The sequence below is a fragment of the Seriola lalandi genome, unplaced genomic scaffold, assembly GCF_002814215.2.
Source record: "Seriola lalandi dorsalis isolate HSWRI2012SDOR001 ecotype SW California unplaced genomic scaffold, Sedor1 jcf7180002054979, whole genome shotgun sequence".
NCBI classification, from domain to species: Eukaryota; Metazoa; Chordata; class Actinopteri; order Carangiformes; family Carangidae; genus Seriola; species Seriola lalandi.
The window spans coordinates 208730-224374 of record NW_019525529.1 but is presented as its reverse complement, the minus strand read 5'-3'; the positions used below and the strand labels follow the sequence as shown (position 1 = coordinate 224374).

Sequence of the window (15645 nt, the reverse complement as noted above, 5' to 3'; positions counted from 1 at the left end):
GGCAAGGTAAAAGGTACGCTGATGAATGATAAAAGCTGTATTTAGTATTTCAGAGAAGGCCAGATAAGAGATGTTTCTTTAATCAGCGTGACGATTTTAACAAGTTTGTTATTTCATCATAAATAAAACGCATGATCAATGATTTTGTATTTACGAAAGTATTCAAATCTATTCAAGCGGTTACACTGTTGAGGTGTTTTAGCGCAGGGCATGATTTGAGCACATCTGTGAACAACATTACTGCACAAATCCGTTTTATTAAAAAAAAAAAGATCCAACAGTGGACAAGTACATGTGAACGCCTTTTGGTAACTGTGCTACTAACAGTTACTTTCTAAATGTGTAAAAACTCCTATGTCTTAGCAGTTTAAATTTTCACAGCAACGCCACATGGAGGTTTAGTTTTCGATGTAAAGTTTAACATGATGGAAGCAACGTGCAGACTAGATTTAATACCAAACATAATTCAGTTCAGTTAAATCTACAGTCACAAGTATCGCCTAGAAACTTCTGCTGAAATGATTCAGCTTTCTAAGGTTACACACCACATCAGAACACTAATTATCCAAACGTAAAGGTACAATTAAAAAAAAAAAAAAAAAAAAAACACGCCTAACTCAGACGTCAAGCATTAAAAATACTACAGCACAATGACAAACTAAAACAATCTGGGGAAAAAAATACGAGATTAAAAGTTGTCCCAAAATAATAAAAACAAAAACAGACGTGGACGTCGGCAATTCAGTTCCTCCTGTGAGCATCTCAGGGGAACGTAACGCGCTCTGCCGCAGACAGGAAGTGGATAGTGTCACGTGCATCAGGAGGCGGCGGCGAGCGGCGACGCAGTCGGACGACGATCCTGAAAAAAGAGCAAATGACACAAATGAACTGTCTGCAACTGTTGATACAAAGCACGTTGTTCCATCGTAATTACCTAAATGTTTAGTTTTTTACGAGTTCTGTATCTCGAGAACCGTTCTTCAGTCAGAGATCCCAGACTGGGCAGTCTGCCTTTGTCGGATTATGCCACATATTTAAACTGGTATTAGCTGAAATCCAAGTAAGTGCACAGCTGTGCATTATCAACGAATTTACAAACTGTTGAGTACCACAGTACGCATGCTTTTTCAAACCTTGTTTTCCCCACAAGATCTAGAGCGTTCGGAGCAGGTCACAAGCTGCCTCTGCCTTTATGGGACGAAGGGCAATTTCAGAAAAGATATTAACACCAATCTACCTCAGACCTATTCTCACCTTCACATGCCGGGCCTTGCTTAATAAGCGTAGCGTGCAGGCGGTGGCGGGGGCAGCCGGTCTGCGTAGGGGTCCCTGGCACGTGGAACTCCGTATGCCGGGACCCGGGAGACCGGAGAGAGTCGGGAGCGCTCATAGGAGTAACCATTACTGGCGGGGGGCATTGGCGTGCTAGGCGCTCTCCTGAGGGGGCTGCGATCTCGGGCGTAGTACGAGGACGGGGGAGGTGGGAGGGGGCGACGCTCATACGGGTCAAGCGGCGAGGTCATTAGACGGTCTCGGACGACGGCTGAGGGGGGAGGGGGAGGAGGAGGGGCGCCAGCACGTTGATCCTCATAGGAGGCGATGCCATACGGACGAGCTCTGTACTTCTCATAGTAATCTACCACGCCATATCTGTCCCTCTCACCCTCATAGGGACGGTCGGGATAAACAGCTCGTCTAGGGGGAGGGGGTGGCAGAGGGGGGGCTGGGTAACCTGGGGGTATATGGCTGAGACGGCCTCTCAGGTAGCTGGGTGGGGGAGGCTCGTGCCTCTCTCCTGGATAGCGTGGAGGCCAGTAGCCACCTCTGTCTGGGGGAGGAGGGGGGTAGTCATCCCGTTCGTCATGTCTGGGACGGCTCTTGGAAATCTGGACATGGATGCGTTTTCCTAAATACAAACGAAATTACAGATAAGGAAAAAAAAAACACATATTACATAATCAGGTTTAAAACAACCACACACTCTTCACAACTACTTATTTTACATGATGGCACTTTCTTACCTTGGAATTCTGTGTTGTCTAGTCCTTTGATGGCATCCATGGCCTCATCAGAGTTGGACATATGTACAAAAGCAAAATTCTTGACAACAGCACACTCTGTGACTGTGCCATACTCTTCAAAGAGAGCACGGAGCTCCTCATCAGATCCCTTCTCTACATTCGCTACATGCAGTTTGACTGAGCCCTGGTTCTTCCCGTGGCTGGCCTCCACGTTGATTGGTGTGCCATGGAGCTTGTAGAGGTGCAGATTTTTGATGGCTTTGGTGGCGGCCTTTCGGTCATCCATGTGGACGAAGGCGTAGTTCTTGATGATGGCACATTCTGTGACTGTGCCGTACTGTGTAAAGAGTGCCTTGATTTCATCCTGGTCTGCCTCCCGGGGCAGATTTCCCACAAAAATTTTCACCATTTTTTTTTTTTAAAGACCTGTTCCAAGGCAATTTAGAGAAAACGGGATAAGCAGGGGTGGAGAAAGAAAACAAAACGTTCAATTAAAATGAATAGTGTTTACCTTTTTTTATAACGTTTAATAGTAGGCCTAAAGCCTTTGCTCTCTCATAGCTACGAATTAAACGGGCCCGTTCACTGCAAAATGGCTGACGACAGTTAAACTAACGCAGCAAGTCAACTTTTTAAAAATAAATTATCGAACGCATTTTAACATTAGAACATATATACCCTGTTTTGTATCATTTAAACGCCTCTATGGGGAAATTAGGTCTTATTTTTTACGAATTAGCTTGTGCTAGCTGTTAGCTACGGTTAGCTCGCTAGCCAAGCCACGCTAATAGGCCTACACAAAGCACCGCAGTCCAAGCGCAAAGCAGCGAAACGGCGAACAATCAAAGATAAGTAGATATTTCAAGATTTTAAAATGCGTTGAATAGTAAATACTAAGACACCAGCGTGAAAATAGGTTACCTTTTTTTACCAAGCGGCCACTACAAAGAATTCAAACCCCTTTCGAGGGAGATTTCCTCTGACCAGCTTCCGTTTCGTTTTTGCCTAGCCGGTTTTTGCCCTCTGCCTTCTTCTTCTTCTTCTTCTTCTTCGTGTGTGCTGTTCAGGGTCACCACCACACCGCCACCCACTGGTCAGGGGGAGCAGTGCTCTCCGTAGTGCAATGGATAATAACAAACGTTTATCTACCGTGTGCGCTTTGTTTTATGTCTACAAAAATAATTCGTTGACATACTTTCCATCCTGTGGTGACTGTATATTATATATTCATGTAATGACCCTGTATATTTGATAACGTTTAAAAAAGGGTGACATGTCATGGTTTGTCCTGGCCTTCCCGAAATCCTCTTCCAGTTCCTCCCTGTCCAAGTTTGGTCAAAAAAAACCACTGGGCAGGGAACTAAAGAGATTTGTTGTTGACGAACTACTGGTTGTAGATAATGCAGGGTAGGTTATTAACTTGACACCATGTAGCGACTTCGTGTCTTTTTCAAGTTGCACACATTTTACGCTTTCGTTGCATCATCAGGAATTTCCAGGGCTGCTTCGTTCAGGTGCTCATCATAAAATTGTATATAAGAGAACAGCGATCCACCCATGAAAGATTTCATTAGAAAAGTTGAAAAAATGAACATTGAATCAAAGCACTGATTAAGTTGCGTTTTTTTATTTTTTTTTATTATCATTATTATTGTAGGACTACTGGCAACTGTGAAATGTGCCTATTGAACCTCCCAAATTTTTGGAAAGGCAGGATCTCCAGCCTGCTCTTATTGTCTAAAAGTATAAAACACAACTATAATAAGTTTACAATGGTATAAAAAAGAAAGAAGCAACTCAAATGATCTGCAAAGCCAGACTTTGCCGATCTCTTCCGAAATTGACAAAAGTCTGAATTTGCACTTGAAGGCAGCATTGTTACTACTGGGTCTTATGACGGTGACGAAACTCTGGAGAGAAGAAAACAGCTTGCAAGAATTTCTGGTGAAAGTCTTCCTGTTTTCATCGTCAGCAGCAACACCGTTAGTTTGAGAACTTAGAATTGGTATCATTTGATTCTGTTGATGGATTAAAAGCATCTGTATATGCAAATTATAAACATCAACATACAGGTAAGGCACAAACATTTAACAGTAGGAATTTATATGGTGTTGTATTACTTTACTTTTTGTTTGACTGACTGGTAATTTCATCCACCTCATTTAACTGTATTCCCAATGTGTTTTTCTGTTCCTAGAGCCTTTCTTCACAGAGGGTGTACCCGTTACTGATATCATCAGGAATATTTTTTCATCATGAGTGTGTCTCAAACAATGGAGACAGAGGAGGATCTCCTGACTTGTCTCCAGATCAAGCTTTACCACCCTCAGCAGAATAGCAAGAGTCTTTATGGATTGCTTCCCCTGGGGAAGAGGAGCAGACACTCAGCAGATGACCCTCTGAGGCTGGGCCGTGACAGCCAGACCTGCACCTACACCCTTGTCGACCCTCGGGTGTCCCGAAAACAGCTGGCCCTCCACGCCTACCGCACACCCCAGGGCCCAGACATGCTGTTCACCGTCCAGAACCTGAGCCAGAGGGGACGACTGTCTGTGAACAGCTCAGCTCTGGGCTACCTGGAGAGGATGGATCTCCCTAACAAGGCCCTGATCCGGTTCGGAGAGTATGAAATCCTGATCATCCGTGAGTCCGGCGAGGCCAAGGGGAGCTTTGAGGTGGAGTTTGAGATGCTAGCTGTGCCTCCGTCAAGGGAGACAGGCATGTGTGTGCCTACTATGACACCTGTCACGGACACGGGTGCTTGTGTGATGAATGGTCTCCCATCTGAGCTCATAGCACTTGGCCCCCTGGAGACTGACGAGACTCTCATGTGTCAGTCATAACCAACCAAATGTTGTGACCTGCTTTTATACTTTTTTTTTTATTGACTTGCAATTGAAGGCAACGCAAAATGCCCTGTAGTTGTTACATTAGAGTTCATACAGGCTTAGTTAAAAATCCCTGTTTATAATGTGAAATCATCATTGTTTTGTATCCTATATATATATTACTTTCATGTCTATATTATTAAAAAAAAAAAAGCTGTGACCTTAATAACTCTTACTTTGTAAGTGCAAATGCTATGAGGTCTTAAATGTATAGGTTTCTACATTTTCATCTCACACATTAAATTGTTTTCAGTAACATGTTTTTGTGAATGTTGTTGTTAAATACTCAGCCATAGGTCTCATCTCACAGTCACAAGATGCTTATGGTATTCATTCATACAGCCGTTCCCATATACAAAAAAAACTGGTGTAACATTTCGTCTTTTAGAAACAGGTTGTTCCAGATTTTCTTGAGATAAAACAGCTCTGCTCTTCATTTTGAGCTCAGGTTACAGTGAGTAGCTGAGGTAGACAAAAAAAAAAATCACTTCTCTTCTTGGCATCAGTTTCTTAGGAATGGATGCACTTTTTTTTGCAGTTTCATTCAGTGGTAAAAGTATCAATACAATAATGTAAAATGACTCCATTACAAGTAAAATTTATAGTTATATATTATTATACAATTTTTAGTATTATCACTAAAATATACTTAATGCTTCAAAAGTAGTATGCCAGAATGCAAAAGTACCTCTTTTGCATTCTGGTCTCTTTCAGAGTAATGTATTATTATGTAATATGTAAGTGTTATTGGTACTGATAAAGTAATCTGTAAGGAGTATTTAAATATTATTTCTAGTTCAGGTAGAGCTAATTGTAACCACTTTATATGAGCTGATAATACACTCCGGATGAATGTTTTCATAATAATGTAACAATATAATGTATATTATATAATAATAACAAAATAATGTAGAATAAAAAGTATATTTCCATCTATAATGTATTGGTGTATAAGTATAAAGTAAGACCGAAATACCTAATTATAAATACCTCAAAATTGTTCTGAGGTACTTGAGTAAAGATTCATTTTATTTCTTTTTAGAGCAGGCATGTTTATTATGTCCTCTACACAGACAAAAACAGCAAACACCGATACAAAGGTGAGACAGTGTATGACCATAAAACAAGATTACAGTGTCACATCGCAGCAGCCATAAATGTTTGGAATGTGATCACTTTCATGCAGCAGACCTGATAACCACCGCTGGTCAAGACAGTACCACCAACTCTGGTTTCCTGAAACTCCATCCCAGCAGGAAGGGAGTGTGCTTAAACAGAACTTTATTTAAACTGAAATAACCTGTGACCAAACAAAACTAAAACAGGAATAGAGAAAATTACACCTATTCTTTGGTATTTGTGGGGGATTTACTTTCAGTTTTATATTGTGTAATTCAGATTATATTGCGTTGTCGCCTTCTGACTAGTAGAGCCACTATAATATCTGTCCATCTGTGGCTGGATACCTGTCCTACCTCTCACCTGGTATTTGCTGCAATAAGTGATCTTCTGTTAATCGGTTTTTCTCACTTATCCAGAGACAAAAGCAGCATGTTCATCATTGCTGAACAAGCTCATCTGCAAATTTTATCAGGAAAAAGTTATTGCAAAATCAAGTGACACTGACTAATAGTGAGAAAAAATAGTGACAAAACACAGACTACTTAGAACTACTGCAGGGTCTGACATCACAGCTGAATTCAGTAAAACTTGTTTTTGTAATTTTGTACAAAAACTGTTTGTCTGCCTTTATATCCCACACCTTTTGTTATCCATATATATATATATCAAAATCAGATTCAACTTTTACAGTGTAGATTGTGAGCTACAGCAAAGCTTGTGTGAAACTGGGAGAACTTTCTTAACTTAACCGCTAGAGGTAAAAGTTAGGAAGCCCAGTCCATAAATGCTTGGAGCTGCAGGATAGATCAAATCAATATCTCTACAACCACAATAAACTACCTGGGATTAACAGCAAACACAAAGACAAACAACCTTCTTATCATGTTTAAACATTTTATTCTGAAAGGGCATACCAAAAGTCTATATCCATGTTAAAAAAAAACTGTAATATACAGTGTATGAAAGAGTTGTAGGTACACAAAAATAAAGATAATAGTAAATTATATTTAACAGTTGTAAATACAAAGTCATGCATAGTTTTCAAGGAAATATTCCAGGCCTTAAAGACTGTATCAAAACTCAGTTACAATGGTTACACTACGTTTTTCAGGTGAGAGGTCACAGGGCCTTTGTCGGGTGAGATGTGTGGCTCAGGATTCCCAGCTCTTCCAGTTTGCATTTCAAAGTGTCCTTGAGCAAGATACTGAAGCCCGAGTTGCCCCTGACGTGTCATCATTGTGCGAGTGTGTGTATGGTAGAAAAGTGCTATATGTAGGAAAAAGCGCTGCATGAACGTGTGTAAATGGGTGAATTTGGCTTCCCTCGTAAAGCACTTTGTGGTGTCCCATTTACGGATGGGATCAAGCTTTATTCAAGTTTGAGAGTCCTATAGGACTGAGTCCAACCCCATTGTTTTGGTGTCATCAGCTGCAAGGCACGAAGATGCATCATGCAGGTTTCCTGCGCTGGGCCATTTACTCCAGTTCTCCAAACAACAGACCAAAACCGGACAAAATCCACTTCCTGTAAAACGACAGACACTTCAATCAGGGTTTGCAAAATAGACAAGTCTCTCATGGACTTCAAAATAAACTCGCACTGCCTTACCTTTAACCGCAGCCCCGTCGGATCCCATGATGCTCAGAGTCCTGTGAATACACGTCAAGACCCCTTTATCGTCGCCAGAGCAGAGACGAGCCTGTGAACGCAGACACAGGGTTAGAGATCCCACTCATCACTGATGAAATAAAACATTTCTATCAGTTTTCCATTATCTCATACCTAGTTTACATTATCAATACTACACTACAACTTTTCAATAATTTCCTGAAATTGTTTAAGTCCAAATTTAATGCAACTGATTTAAAAATGAAGTACAAGCTCAAGTATTTGCTTTACCAAATTAAAAAAGAGGAAAATGTTAAAAGGATTAAGTGTTAAGAATGTGATAAAAATTCCCTTTTTCCAATGAGGACTTAGGTAGGTGTGTATGCAGTATGGTTTAAACAATATCTACCTCTTTTCTTCGGGAAGCTGGATATCTTCTGAGGATGACTTACCATGAGCTGACATCTCTTGCATAGAGTCTAACAACCTACAAAGAGCACAAATACTAAGAATACCAAGCCTGCATGCAATTTGTGATACATATACGCAGGTCATAAATATTGAGAGTTAAAGCAGTAATGCAAAGTGTGACCAATACATAATGTGATAAAGAAATGAAGAATGCAAATCAAGACTTCAGAACAATCGTCGCAAGAAGACAGAAACATGGGCCAGTGCAAATCTCAGTTAATTATTGTTCTACTTCTAGGAAACCACTCTGATTGGCTCGACACAAGGTAGGAAATGCAGACGCTGAGGGACAGGAACAAGGGACTACGCACAGCAGCCGATGGACGCAGTTTAGATACGTCTGTGTAGACACAGGAGAATATAGCAAACAGAAGCAAACTTGACGGTTTGGTTACTCCTGGGTTTCCTGTATTAACTTTTAGGGTCTTCCAAGGGGAAGGCAGGAGCAAAGTTGACTTTTTGTTCATATTTGAGTTTGCTTACCTACCATGTGTCAAGCTGATAACTCAAGGGTGTGGAGAATTAAACTGAAAGCGTGTTATGAGTCAAACACCTGGGTATTACTACATATAACTGATCTGGAGAATAAAGTCTTTGGGCTAAAAAGGCCTACCCAGGGTGGAATAATTTGACAGTTAAAACGCCATTTTTGGTTTCAGTCGTTTATTTAAAAAGCTTTCAAATAAAAAGCAACTTGTGAAGTGAATAAAAATCATACATAACGGTGCTATAGATTCTGTTTTCGCAAGAAAAGATAAACACAAAGTGTAAAAAGAACAAAACCACACTGAAACTTTTGATTTGTCATGCTAACATGTGTCGCAAATCTTAAGAGATTATTGTACAACCTGCCACACCAAGGATTATATTAAAGCACTTCTACACTGATTTTTTAAACTGATTTTGATGAACATTTTGTGATCACCCACCAACCTTAGTCTGAACACAATGATCTTCCCTTGTTATAATATTATATCAGTTTCCCAGAGGCCTTATTCTTTTAGAAAGACTAAGTTTTGCAGCACTGCATCACACTGGAGTAGATTAAGGCACCTAAACCAGCATCCTATTCTGAAAAACACTTTAAACAGTAAATCAAGCAGAGGAACAGAAAAGGCATAACAGCTCAGATGAATACGTGAACTGTAGACATGGAATCCTATGTTTTAAAGTACGGGGCTCTCCGCAATTCAGTATCTTCCAGTAAGTCTCAGGCGAACGCGACGCAATCCGCCATAGACAAGGAGGGTGTATAGCACCACATGCATCAGCAGACGACGACGATCTTGTCATATTCTAAACCTGAAAAGAGAGCACACCACACATGTCAAGGAGCGCATTTTATTCAGGAATCGCGCAAGACTGATTTTTGACGTTAAAGCAGCAATGTTTTAGGAGTCTACCAGCAAAGTTTGTTTGTATATTGATGTATTAGCTGAGCTAGATCTGCAGGAATTAAGGCTCAACATAATGGTGATAATTTAAAGCGTGATTCTATCTCAATTTACGGATTCAGTTCTTATTCATTTCGGTACACATTCATTTGAATTTTTTTTTTCAATCATGGTTTATCTGTGTAGCTTATGATGTCATGAAACATCTTCTCTCTTTTCTCACCTTCTATTACACTCGGGTGCCTAATAGCCTGCATAGCGAGGTGGTGGTGGTGGTGGCGGCGCTCTGTCTGAAAAGGAGTCCCTGGGGCGGGGAGCTGCTGCATACATTGGAACTCTGGACATTGGAGAGAGCCGGGACCGCTCATAGGAGTACCCGTTACCGGCTGACGGAGCAGGTGGAAGGGGGGCTCGTCTGATGGGGCTTCGGTCCCTGACCATGTAGGATGGAGGAGCGTGTGGAAGCGGGCGGCGTTCATATGGGTCAAGGGACCCCATTCCAAGACGTTCTCTAACCAGTGCTGAGGGAGGAGGAGGAGGAGGGGGGATGGCACGCCTATCATCATAGCCCTCGGCACTGTAAGGACGGGCTCTGTATTTCTCATAGTAATCAACCAGCCCGTAGCTGTCTTGTTCGCCATAGCCACGCGCAGGATAGAGTGCCCGTCTCGGAGGAGGGGGTGGCGGAGGCGGAGGAGGGTAAGCGGACATGTGGCCTCTGTAGGGAGGCTCAGGCCTCTCCCCTGGGTAGCGAGGAGGATAATAGCCTCCTCTGCCTGGCGGAGGTGGATAGTCCTCCTCCTCGGGTGCCCCTCTGGGTCTGCTTTTTGATATCTGAACATGTATGCGACTTCCTGAGAGAGAGAAAAACATTGTCCCTCAAATCTAAAAGGTTAAAAATACTGATAGTAAGGAAATCCCCAAAACTTCCAATCCTTTCACTCGTAAGAGTAGAATATCAAATTTATTTACCTTGAAACTCTGTGTTGTCCAGGCCTTTTATGGCATCCATGGCCTCCTCATGATTGGCCATGTGCACAAAGGCAAAGTTCTTCACAATGGAGCACTCTGTGACTGTGCCGTACTCTTCAAAGAGAGCGCGGAGCTCTTCATCAGATCCCTTTTCTACATTGGCAATGTGGAGCTTAACAGGGGGGGACTGGTTCTTCCCTCTGCTCAGCTCCACATTGATGGGCCTACCACTCAACTTATACAGATGGAGCTCACGGATGGCTTTGGTAGCAGATTTGCGGTCTTCCATATGGACAAAAGCATAGTTTTTGTACTTGGCACATTCTGTCACTTTGCCATACTGGTTAAACAGAGCCTCAACTTCATCCTTCCCAGCGTGCTGAGAGAGGTTACCAATGAAAATCTTCACCATTGTTGTCCAGTGTATTCTCTGTAAGAGGTAAAGATAGGGTGGGTTAACACAGGCCACAATGCAGTAGCAGAAAGTAACCAGTGGGAGCAAATGCTGAACAGATAACGTCAGTATCAGGAAATAGAAAGCTTGTAATCGAGGCGACTGCAGGCTAAAGGGCCACCAGAGTGAATCATTATTCAAGTCCGTCACCAAAATAACATGCTTAACTCAGTTACTACAAACGTTTAAAGTTTGTTATTATTCTAAAAACTGTGCGACTACAAATACAACTGATATATATAAGGCTGGAGTCGAAAACATTTCCGTGTTTATACTTCCTGGCCACTGAGCTGCTAACCAGGCTCGTTTAATTTGAATGCTATCTCTTAGCAAGCTAACGTTAGCTACCAGGTGTTAGCCAATATGTGTCAGAACCGAATAAATTGTCATTGACAGTTTACGCAGTTACATTTGAAGACATGTAAAACTAAACGTCAACAGAAAGAAGTTGAGAAACACAAGAAGACGTAAGTAGGCTACTCACTACTTTTAGAGGCGCCACCAAGGAGTCGAAAGTCCAAATCTGACAAATAGTAAATACGTGCTGACGTTACGCGCGCAGATAGGTTTCTGATTGGTGGATGGACGCGTCGCTCAAAACGTACGGCCTGTGATTGGATGAAGTGTGAAGCAACGTTTTCTTTAAAAGGTATGTGTATGAAGGTGTGTCTCGTTTGACAAAAGTTTGCTGTGATCAGAAGAAAACCAGATTAAATGTGTGCTTTAATTATTAAAATGTATTATTATTATTATTATTATTATTATTATTATTATTATTATTTAAGTTTGTTTTATTTGGAAACACACGAATACACGCTTCTAAGCTGCACTTTGGGAGTAGCTAGTAGTAGTTTTCTCCCCTCAGTTTATTCATATTATTCCATAACCTGGTTTTGTTTGAATACTACATTCATGAATTGAAAATGATTACATTTTGTTTTTATGAATGAAATCAAACTGCAATAATTACTTCTTCTTTGAACAATAATTTATTATACTTTGTCAAAATTATTTACCAACTACATCTTTGTATAAGTTTATATATAGATATAGATATATACAAAAATAGATATAAATATATGTACAGGCCTATATATTTATTTTCATCTATATCCATACTTAATTACGCACAAGCAAATTTATATCTAGAATAGGAGAAAAAAAGTAAAAAGTCTTACAGTACATTCAGTCAGTGGAAAATCAATCAATATTGACAATATAAATAAAAGACTCATGGTGTAAGCATGTGATTCAGAAACAAATGATCCTGTTCATGTTTTTCCTCCTCTCGTGAGTAATTTACACCAGCAGTGAGGAAACAGAGGGAAACAGCTGCAGTGACCAGCTCTGGGAAACCTCGTCAAAGGATCTGTTACATATTTCAAATGTTCATGTGGCCAATGTGAGTCAGATTTTGTTAAATCAGACGTTACACCCTTATCCATTGTCCAAGAACTCGTAATTTGGCATTACTGAAAAATGATGGGATGAACTATGCTGTCACTAATTCTTCAACAAACAGTGGACCCATATTAAAGCTGCATTAGGTATTTTTCTTGTTGTTGTTACAGAAATAGGTTTAATCTGAAATTGAGAGTCCTAACTGTTTCATCATAACATCTTGTAGTGTTCCTTAATATGGAACAGTGAATGGAACAATTCATGCTGTCCAACTCCAAAGCAAGATGAAAATGGCACTTAAATGTGTTGTGGCCTAATGTTTTATGAAACTATTGTCTTACATGTATTTGGAATCAGGCTTCTGGCAACTTGTTAAGTGTAAGTCTTCTTTTTTTTTTTTTTGGTGGAGATATGGAGCTTTTTGGTGTCATGTTCTGCCCTTTTAGTGACTCTTTGTTTGGATTCTGTTTATTATTATTTCCTGTTTTATGTTGATATTAACCTGTTGACATTTCACTTCCAGTCTTTGTCAAGTTTTCCCTGTTTCCCTGTTTTCACCTGTTCACCTGTACCTTTGCCTCTCTCGTGTATTTCAGTCTCTGTGTTCCCCCTCACACTCGGTTTGTCTGACTTGTTCCTGCTTTCATTACCTGTTCAGTTCCTCCGTGTTACCTCGTGCTCCTGTGTAAGTTCCTTATTATGTTTCCCTCGTGTTCCTCGTGTAGAGAAGCTTGTTCTTGTCTGGTTCCTGGTTCTCCAGCTAAGTTGCTTGCTTTGTCTGACCACTGTTTGGCGCTGAGCAGGCTGCGTGTGTTGATCCATTGTTCATATAAAAATTGAATATTGCAGCTTCAAATAGCCTCATATGAGACTGGGGGAAAAATTTTTAACAGGTGTGTCGTGATCATGCTACAGTGGATCATTTTGTGGGATAGTGGGATTCAAGGATATGAAGTAGGAGTGATGTTCTGTATTTTTGAGAAATACCACTGGGACGAGGGAGTCACTGTTGTGAATCAGCCAAGTTGGGGAAACTCCCAAACTTCAGAAACAATGGTGTCTATGCACAACAGTTTGGTATATTAAGACCCAGATAGCGCCCACAGCCGGAGTGAGTAAACTTATAAAAAATTTGATGCACAAAAGAGACTATTCATTTCATTCTCGGAACTGAAAATAATTTCTTTGCCAACATGGCTACACCAGTTGGTATGAGCACCCAATAGAATCTCTACATGCAGACAGATAGATTTTATACATGCAAAGATAACAAGTACCTGTTGCTAAAACTAAAGAAGAAGAAACCAAAAGCCAGAGTAGATTTGAATGTTATGTGTTCCTAAACAGAGATTATGTGTCAAGCAGAGACTGATTCACACCAGGTCAAGGCTCAGTGACCTCAAAGTGGCACGAAAAAAATCATGACAACAGAAAGAAAACAGAACATGTTGTCACTGTTCCACAGGTGAAGTTGAGACAGAGATGAACTTCCTCCTAAAAGGTAAATCATTCAGTAAAATAAGGAACACATACTTTAACCAGATCGACTCTGGTCGATTGATCATTTCAATTAACTAAATGACATCCCAACATTAAAAACAATTCTCAGAGAAGGAGACGGGGCTGATCTGCCCAAAATGCTACAAGAAGAAGGACAGTGAATGACCTACACACATAATACATAAATAATGTACTGTAAACTCACATAAACAGAAATGATGTAAACAGTCAGGTAAAGCTGTAATTTGATCTGTGTATCCTCCTCAGACCTGGTTGACCGTCTGGGGACTTGGGTGGCGGGACTCTGGGAGGAACCAGACCTCTGGGATTTGCCCCTCCTTGTGCGGATTCTCAGATGAACCCCCGAAAAGAAAGAAGAATGCTGTCTGAGGAAATGTGATGGCAGCATGATAAAAGGTTTTTTTTTAACTGTTTTTAACTTGAGAGCCAAGAGAATACATGTCTCATGGCTGATACTGAGAATATGTGTATTTCCCCCTTTAATGTGGTGGTTTTAATGATGCACATTAAAAGATATTTCATATTTTCAGCAGTTTTAACCACAGACTAGTAGAGCACATTATGACAGTAAATCTCCAGCAGAGGGAGACACAGACTGATAGAAGTGAAGTCATAGACGCAACTATAGGGATGATGATGATGATTCTCTTTCACTGCAGTATTCTCTTTAATTATTCAGGCATCAGCACACTAACAATTTTGAGTTTCAAACTCTTCCCCAGCTTCCGTGTAGCTTTCCATCAAAAGAATTAATTATCGTGCCAGTTAGGCAACTGAAATAAATGTGGATATAAAAACAACTGCAGGTAAATCAAAGTATGTATATGTTAGCCCACAAAGCTTAACTCACTTGAGTGTGTGTGTGGATACGTCTGCACTGCATTTTTCCTCCCAGTTCATCGAAACCTTTTAAATTCACAAGGACTGGGATCCTGCGACACATCCTGGATTAGATGTGTGAGATCTCGACTCTGACTCAGGAGCTTCCAAAACATTGTTTCGCAGCCATTCCTGTCTAACTTTAGATCTCTGTTTGAGGTCTTATCTTGTCTTACTAGGAAACTTTCAACCCTCTAAGTGTCTGGTCTCTTTCCTTAAATTTCCCCAGTATTTTTTGCTGCATACATGTGCTGTTCACTTTACCTTCACAGGTCTTCCAGGACTTGCTGCAGAGTGGGATGACGCGGCCATCACCATGCTTCATGTTGAGGACGGGGTCTTTCTGATGATAATTTGTTCTCAAGAAACAAAGAACCTTTCAGTTTGCTTCAGTGTCTGAACAACAGCAGCCCAGATGTTACACGACTTTTTGTCGTGACAAAAGTTTGTTTTTGACAGTGGTTATTAGTTCGCCATGGTGTAACATGTAAAGCAGCCAGATGATCAAAACCATAAAACCCTTGAGCAACAGTGTCCACAGGCCTCTTTATTATATATATTAATTATCCATGTGATGTTTCATATCCACCCTTAATGTACATCAGTTAAGATTTGCTTGAATTTATTAGTTTTTTTTTTTGTTGTTTTTTAAATCAGTGAAAAGTTCCTCCCCTTAAAGGCTGATACCTTCATCATCTCCAAGGGGCTCCACAAACAGAAACCATGTCGCTGTAAATACAAAGCTGAGTGAGTGAAGTTCCTGAGATTCATATCAAAAGTAGAATCAGAAAATAACAAGAACAGTGTCCTGAGTGGCAGACGTTGGAAGACAGTCAGCGTACAAAGGAAGTCTGAAGACTCTCCGTCATCCAGGTCATGGCATCTCTTCGAGCGCACGAGGAAATGAGCACGAG

The 15645-nt window shown here is 40.8% G+C and overlaps 3 protein-coding genes and 1 long non-coding RNA gene across 9 annotated transcripts; 2 read left to right on the top strand and 2 right to left on the bottom strand.

Annotated features, from left to right (window-relative positions):
- Positions 1-237: 237 nt before the first annotated feature.
- rbm4.3 (RNA binding motif protein 4.3) lies at positions 238-3047 on the bottom strand. Of its 2 annotated transcripts, XM_023396638.2 has the most exons (4): positions 2943-3047; positions 2022-2447; positions 1255-1906; positions 238-859 (listed from the first exon to the last, which is right to left on the bottom strand). In XM_023396638.2, exons 2-3 carry the CDS (start codon positions 2428-2430, stop codon positions 1275-1277), a joined length of 1041 nt encoding a protein of 346 aa, XP_023252406.1. In that variant the 5' UTR covers positions 2431-2447; positions 2943-3047; the 3' UTR covers positions 238-859; positions 1255-1274. The 2 variants fall into 2 exon arrangements, with proteins under 2 accessions (XP_023252406.1, XP_023252405.1); XM_023396637.2 differs by lacking the exon at positions 2943-3047 and having other exon boundaries at positions 2022-2927.
- Positions 3048-3911: 864 nt separating this feature from the next.
- Positions 3912-5165, top strand: tifa (TRAF interacting protein with forkhead associated domain). Its single transcript, XM_023396607.2, has 2 exons — positions 3912-4093; positions 4219-5165. The coding sequence occupies exon 2, from the start codon at positions 4277-4279 to the stop codon at positions 4862-4864; it is 588 nt and encodes a 195-aa protein (XP_023252375.1). The 5' UTR covers positions 3912-4093; positions 4219-4276; the 3' UTR covers positions 4865-5165.
- A 1746-nt stretch (positions 5166-6911) lies between these two features.
- LOC111646995 (RNA-binding protein 4.1-like) lies at positions 6912-11468 on the bottom strand. Of its 5 annotated transcripts, none has more exons than XR_015436515.1 (6): positions 11415-11468; positions 10477-10906; positions 9728-10358; positions 8049-8126; positions 7640-7730; positions 6912-7555 (listed from the first exon to the last, which is right to left on the bottom strand). XR_015436515.1 is itself a non-coding variant. In XM_023396605.2 (4 exons), exons 2-3 carry the CDS (start codon positions 10886-10888, stop codon positions 9748-9750), a joined length of 1023 nt encoding a protein of 340 aa, XP_023252373.1. In that variant the 5' UTR covers positions 10889-10906; positions 11415-11468; the 3' UTR covers positions 8757-9412; positions 9728-9747. The 5 variants fall into 5 exon arrangements, 2 of the variants coding, with proteins under 2 accessions (XP_023252373.1, XP_087027317.1); XR_002759998.2 differs by having other exon boundaries at positions 8092-8126; XR_002759997.2 differs by having other exon boundaries at positions 7640-8126.
- Positions 11439-15265, top strand: LOC147817263 (uncharacterized). The gene is made up of 2 exons (XR_015436516.1): positions 11439-11579; positions 14099-15265. It is a non-coding gene; the product is annotated as an uncharacterized LOC147817263 (long non-coding RNA).
- Positions 15266-15645: the final 380 nt, after the last annotated feature.

Bases quoted from the DNA above. Each gene is read 5' to 3' on its own strand.
- rbm4.3 (XM_023396638.2), bottom strand. From the start codon at position 2,430: ATGGTGAAAATTTTTGTGGGAAATCTGCCCCGGGAGGCAGACCAGGAT. The intron at 1,907-2,021 runs GTAAGAAAGTGC...GTTTGTATTTAG, and splicing joins AGACAACACAGAATTCCAAG to GAAAACGCATCCATGTCCAG.
- LOC111646995 (XM_087171191.1), bottom strand. From the start codon at position 10,888: ATGGTGAAGATTTTCATTGGTAACCTCTCTCAGCACGCTGGGAAGGAT. The intron at 10,359-10,476 runs GTAAATAAATTT...TCTCTCTCTCAG, and splicing joins GGACAACACAGAGTTTCAAG to GAAGTCGCATACATGTTCAG.
- tifa (XM_023396607.2), top strand. From the start codon at position 4,277: ATGAGTGTGTCTCAAACAATGGAGACAGAGGAGGATCTCCTGACTTGT.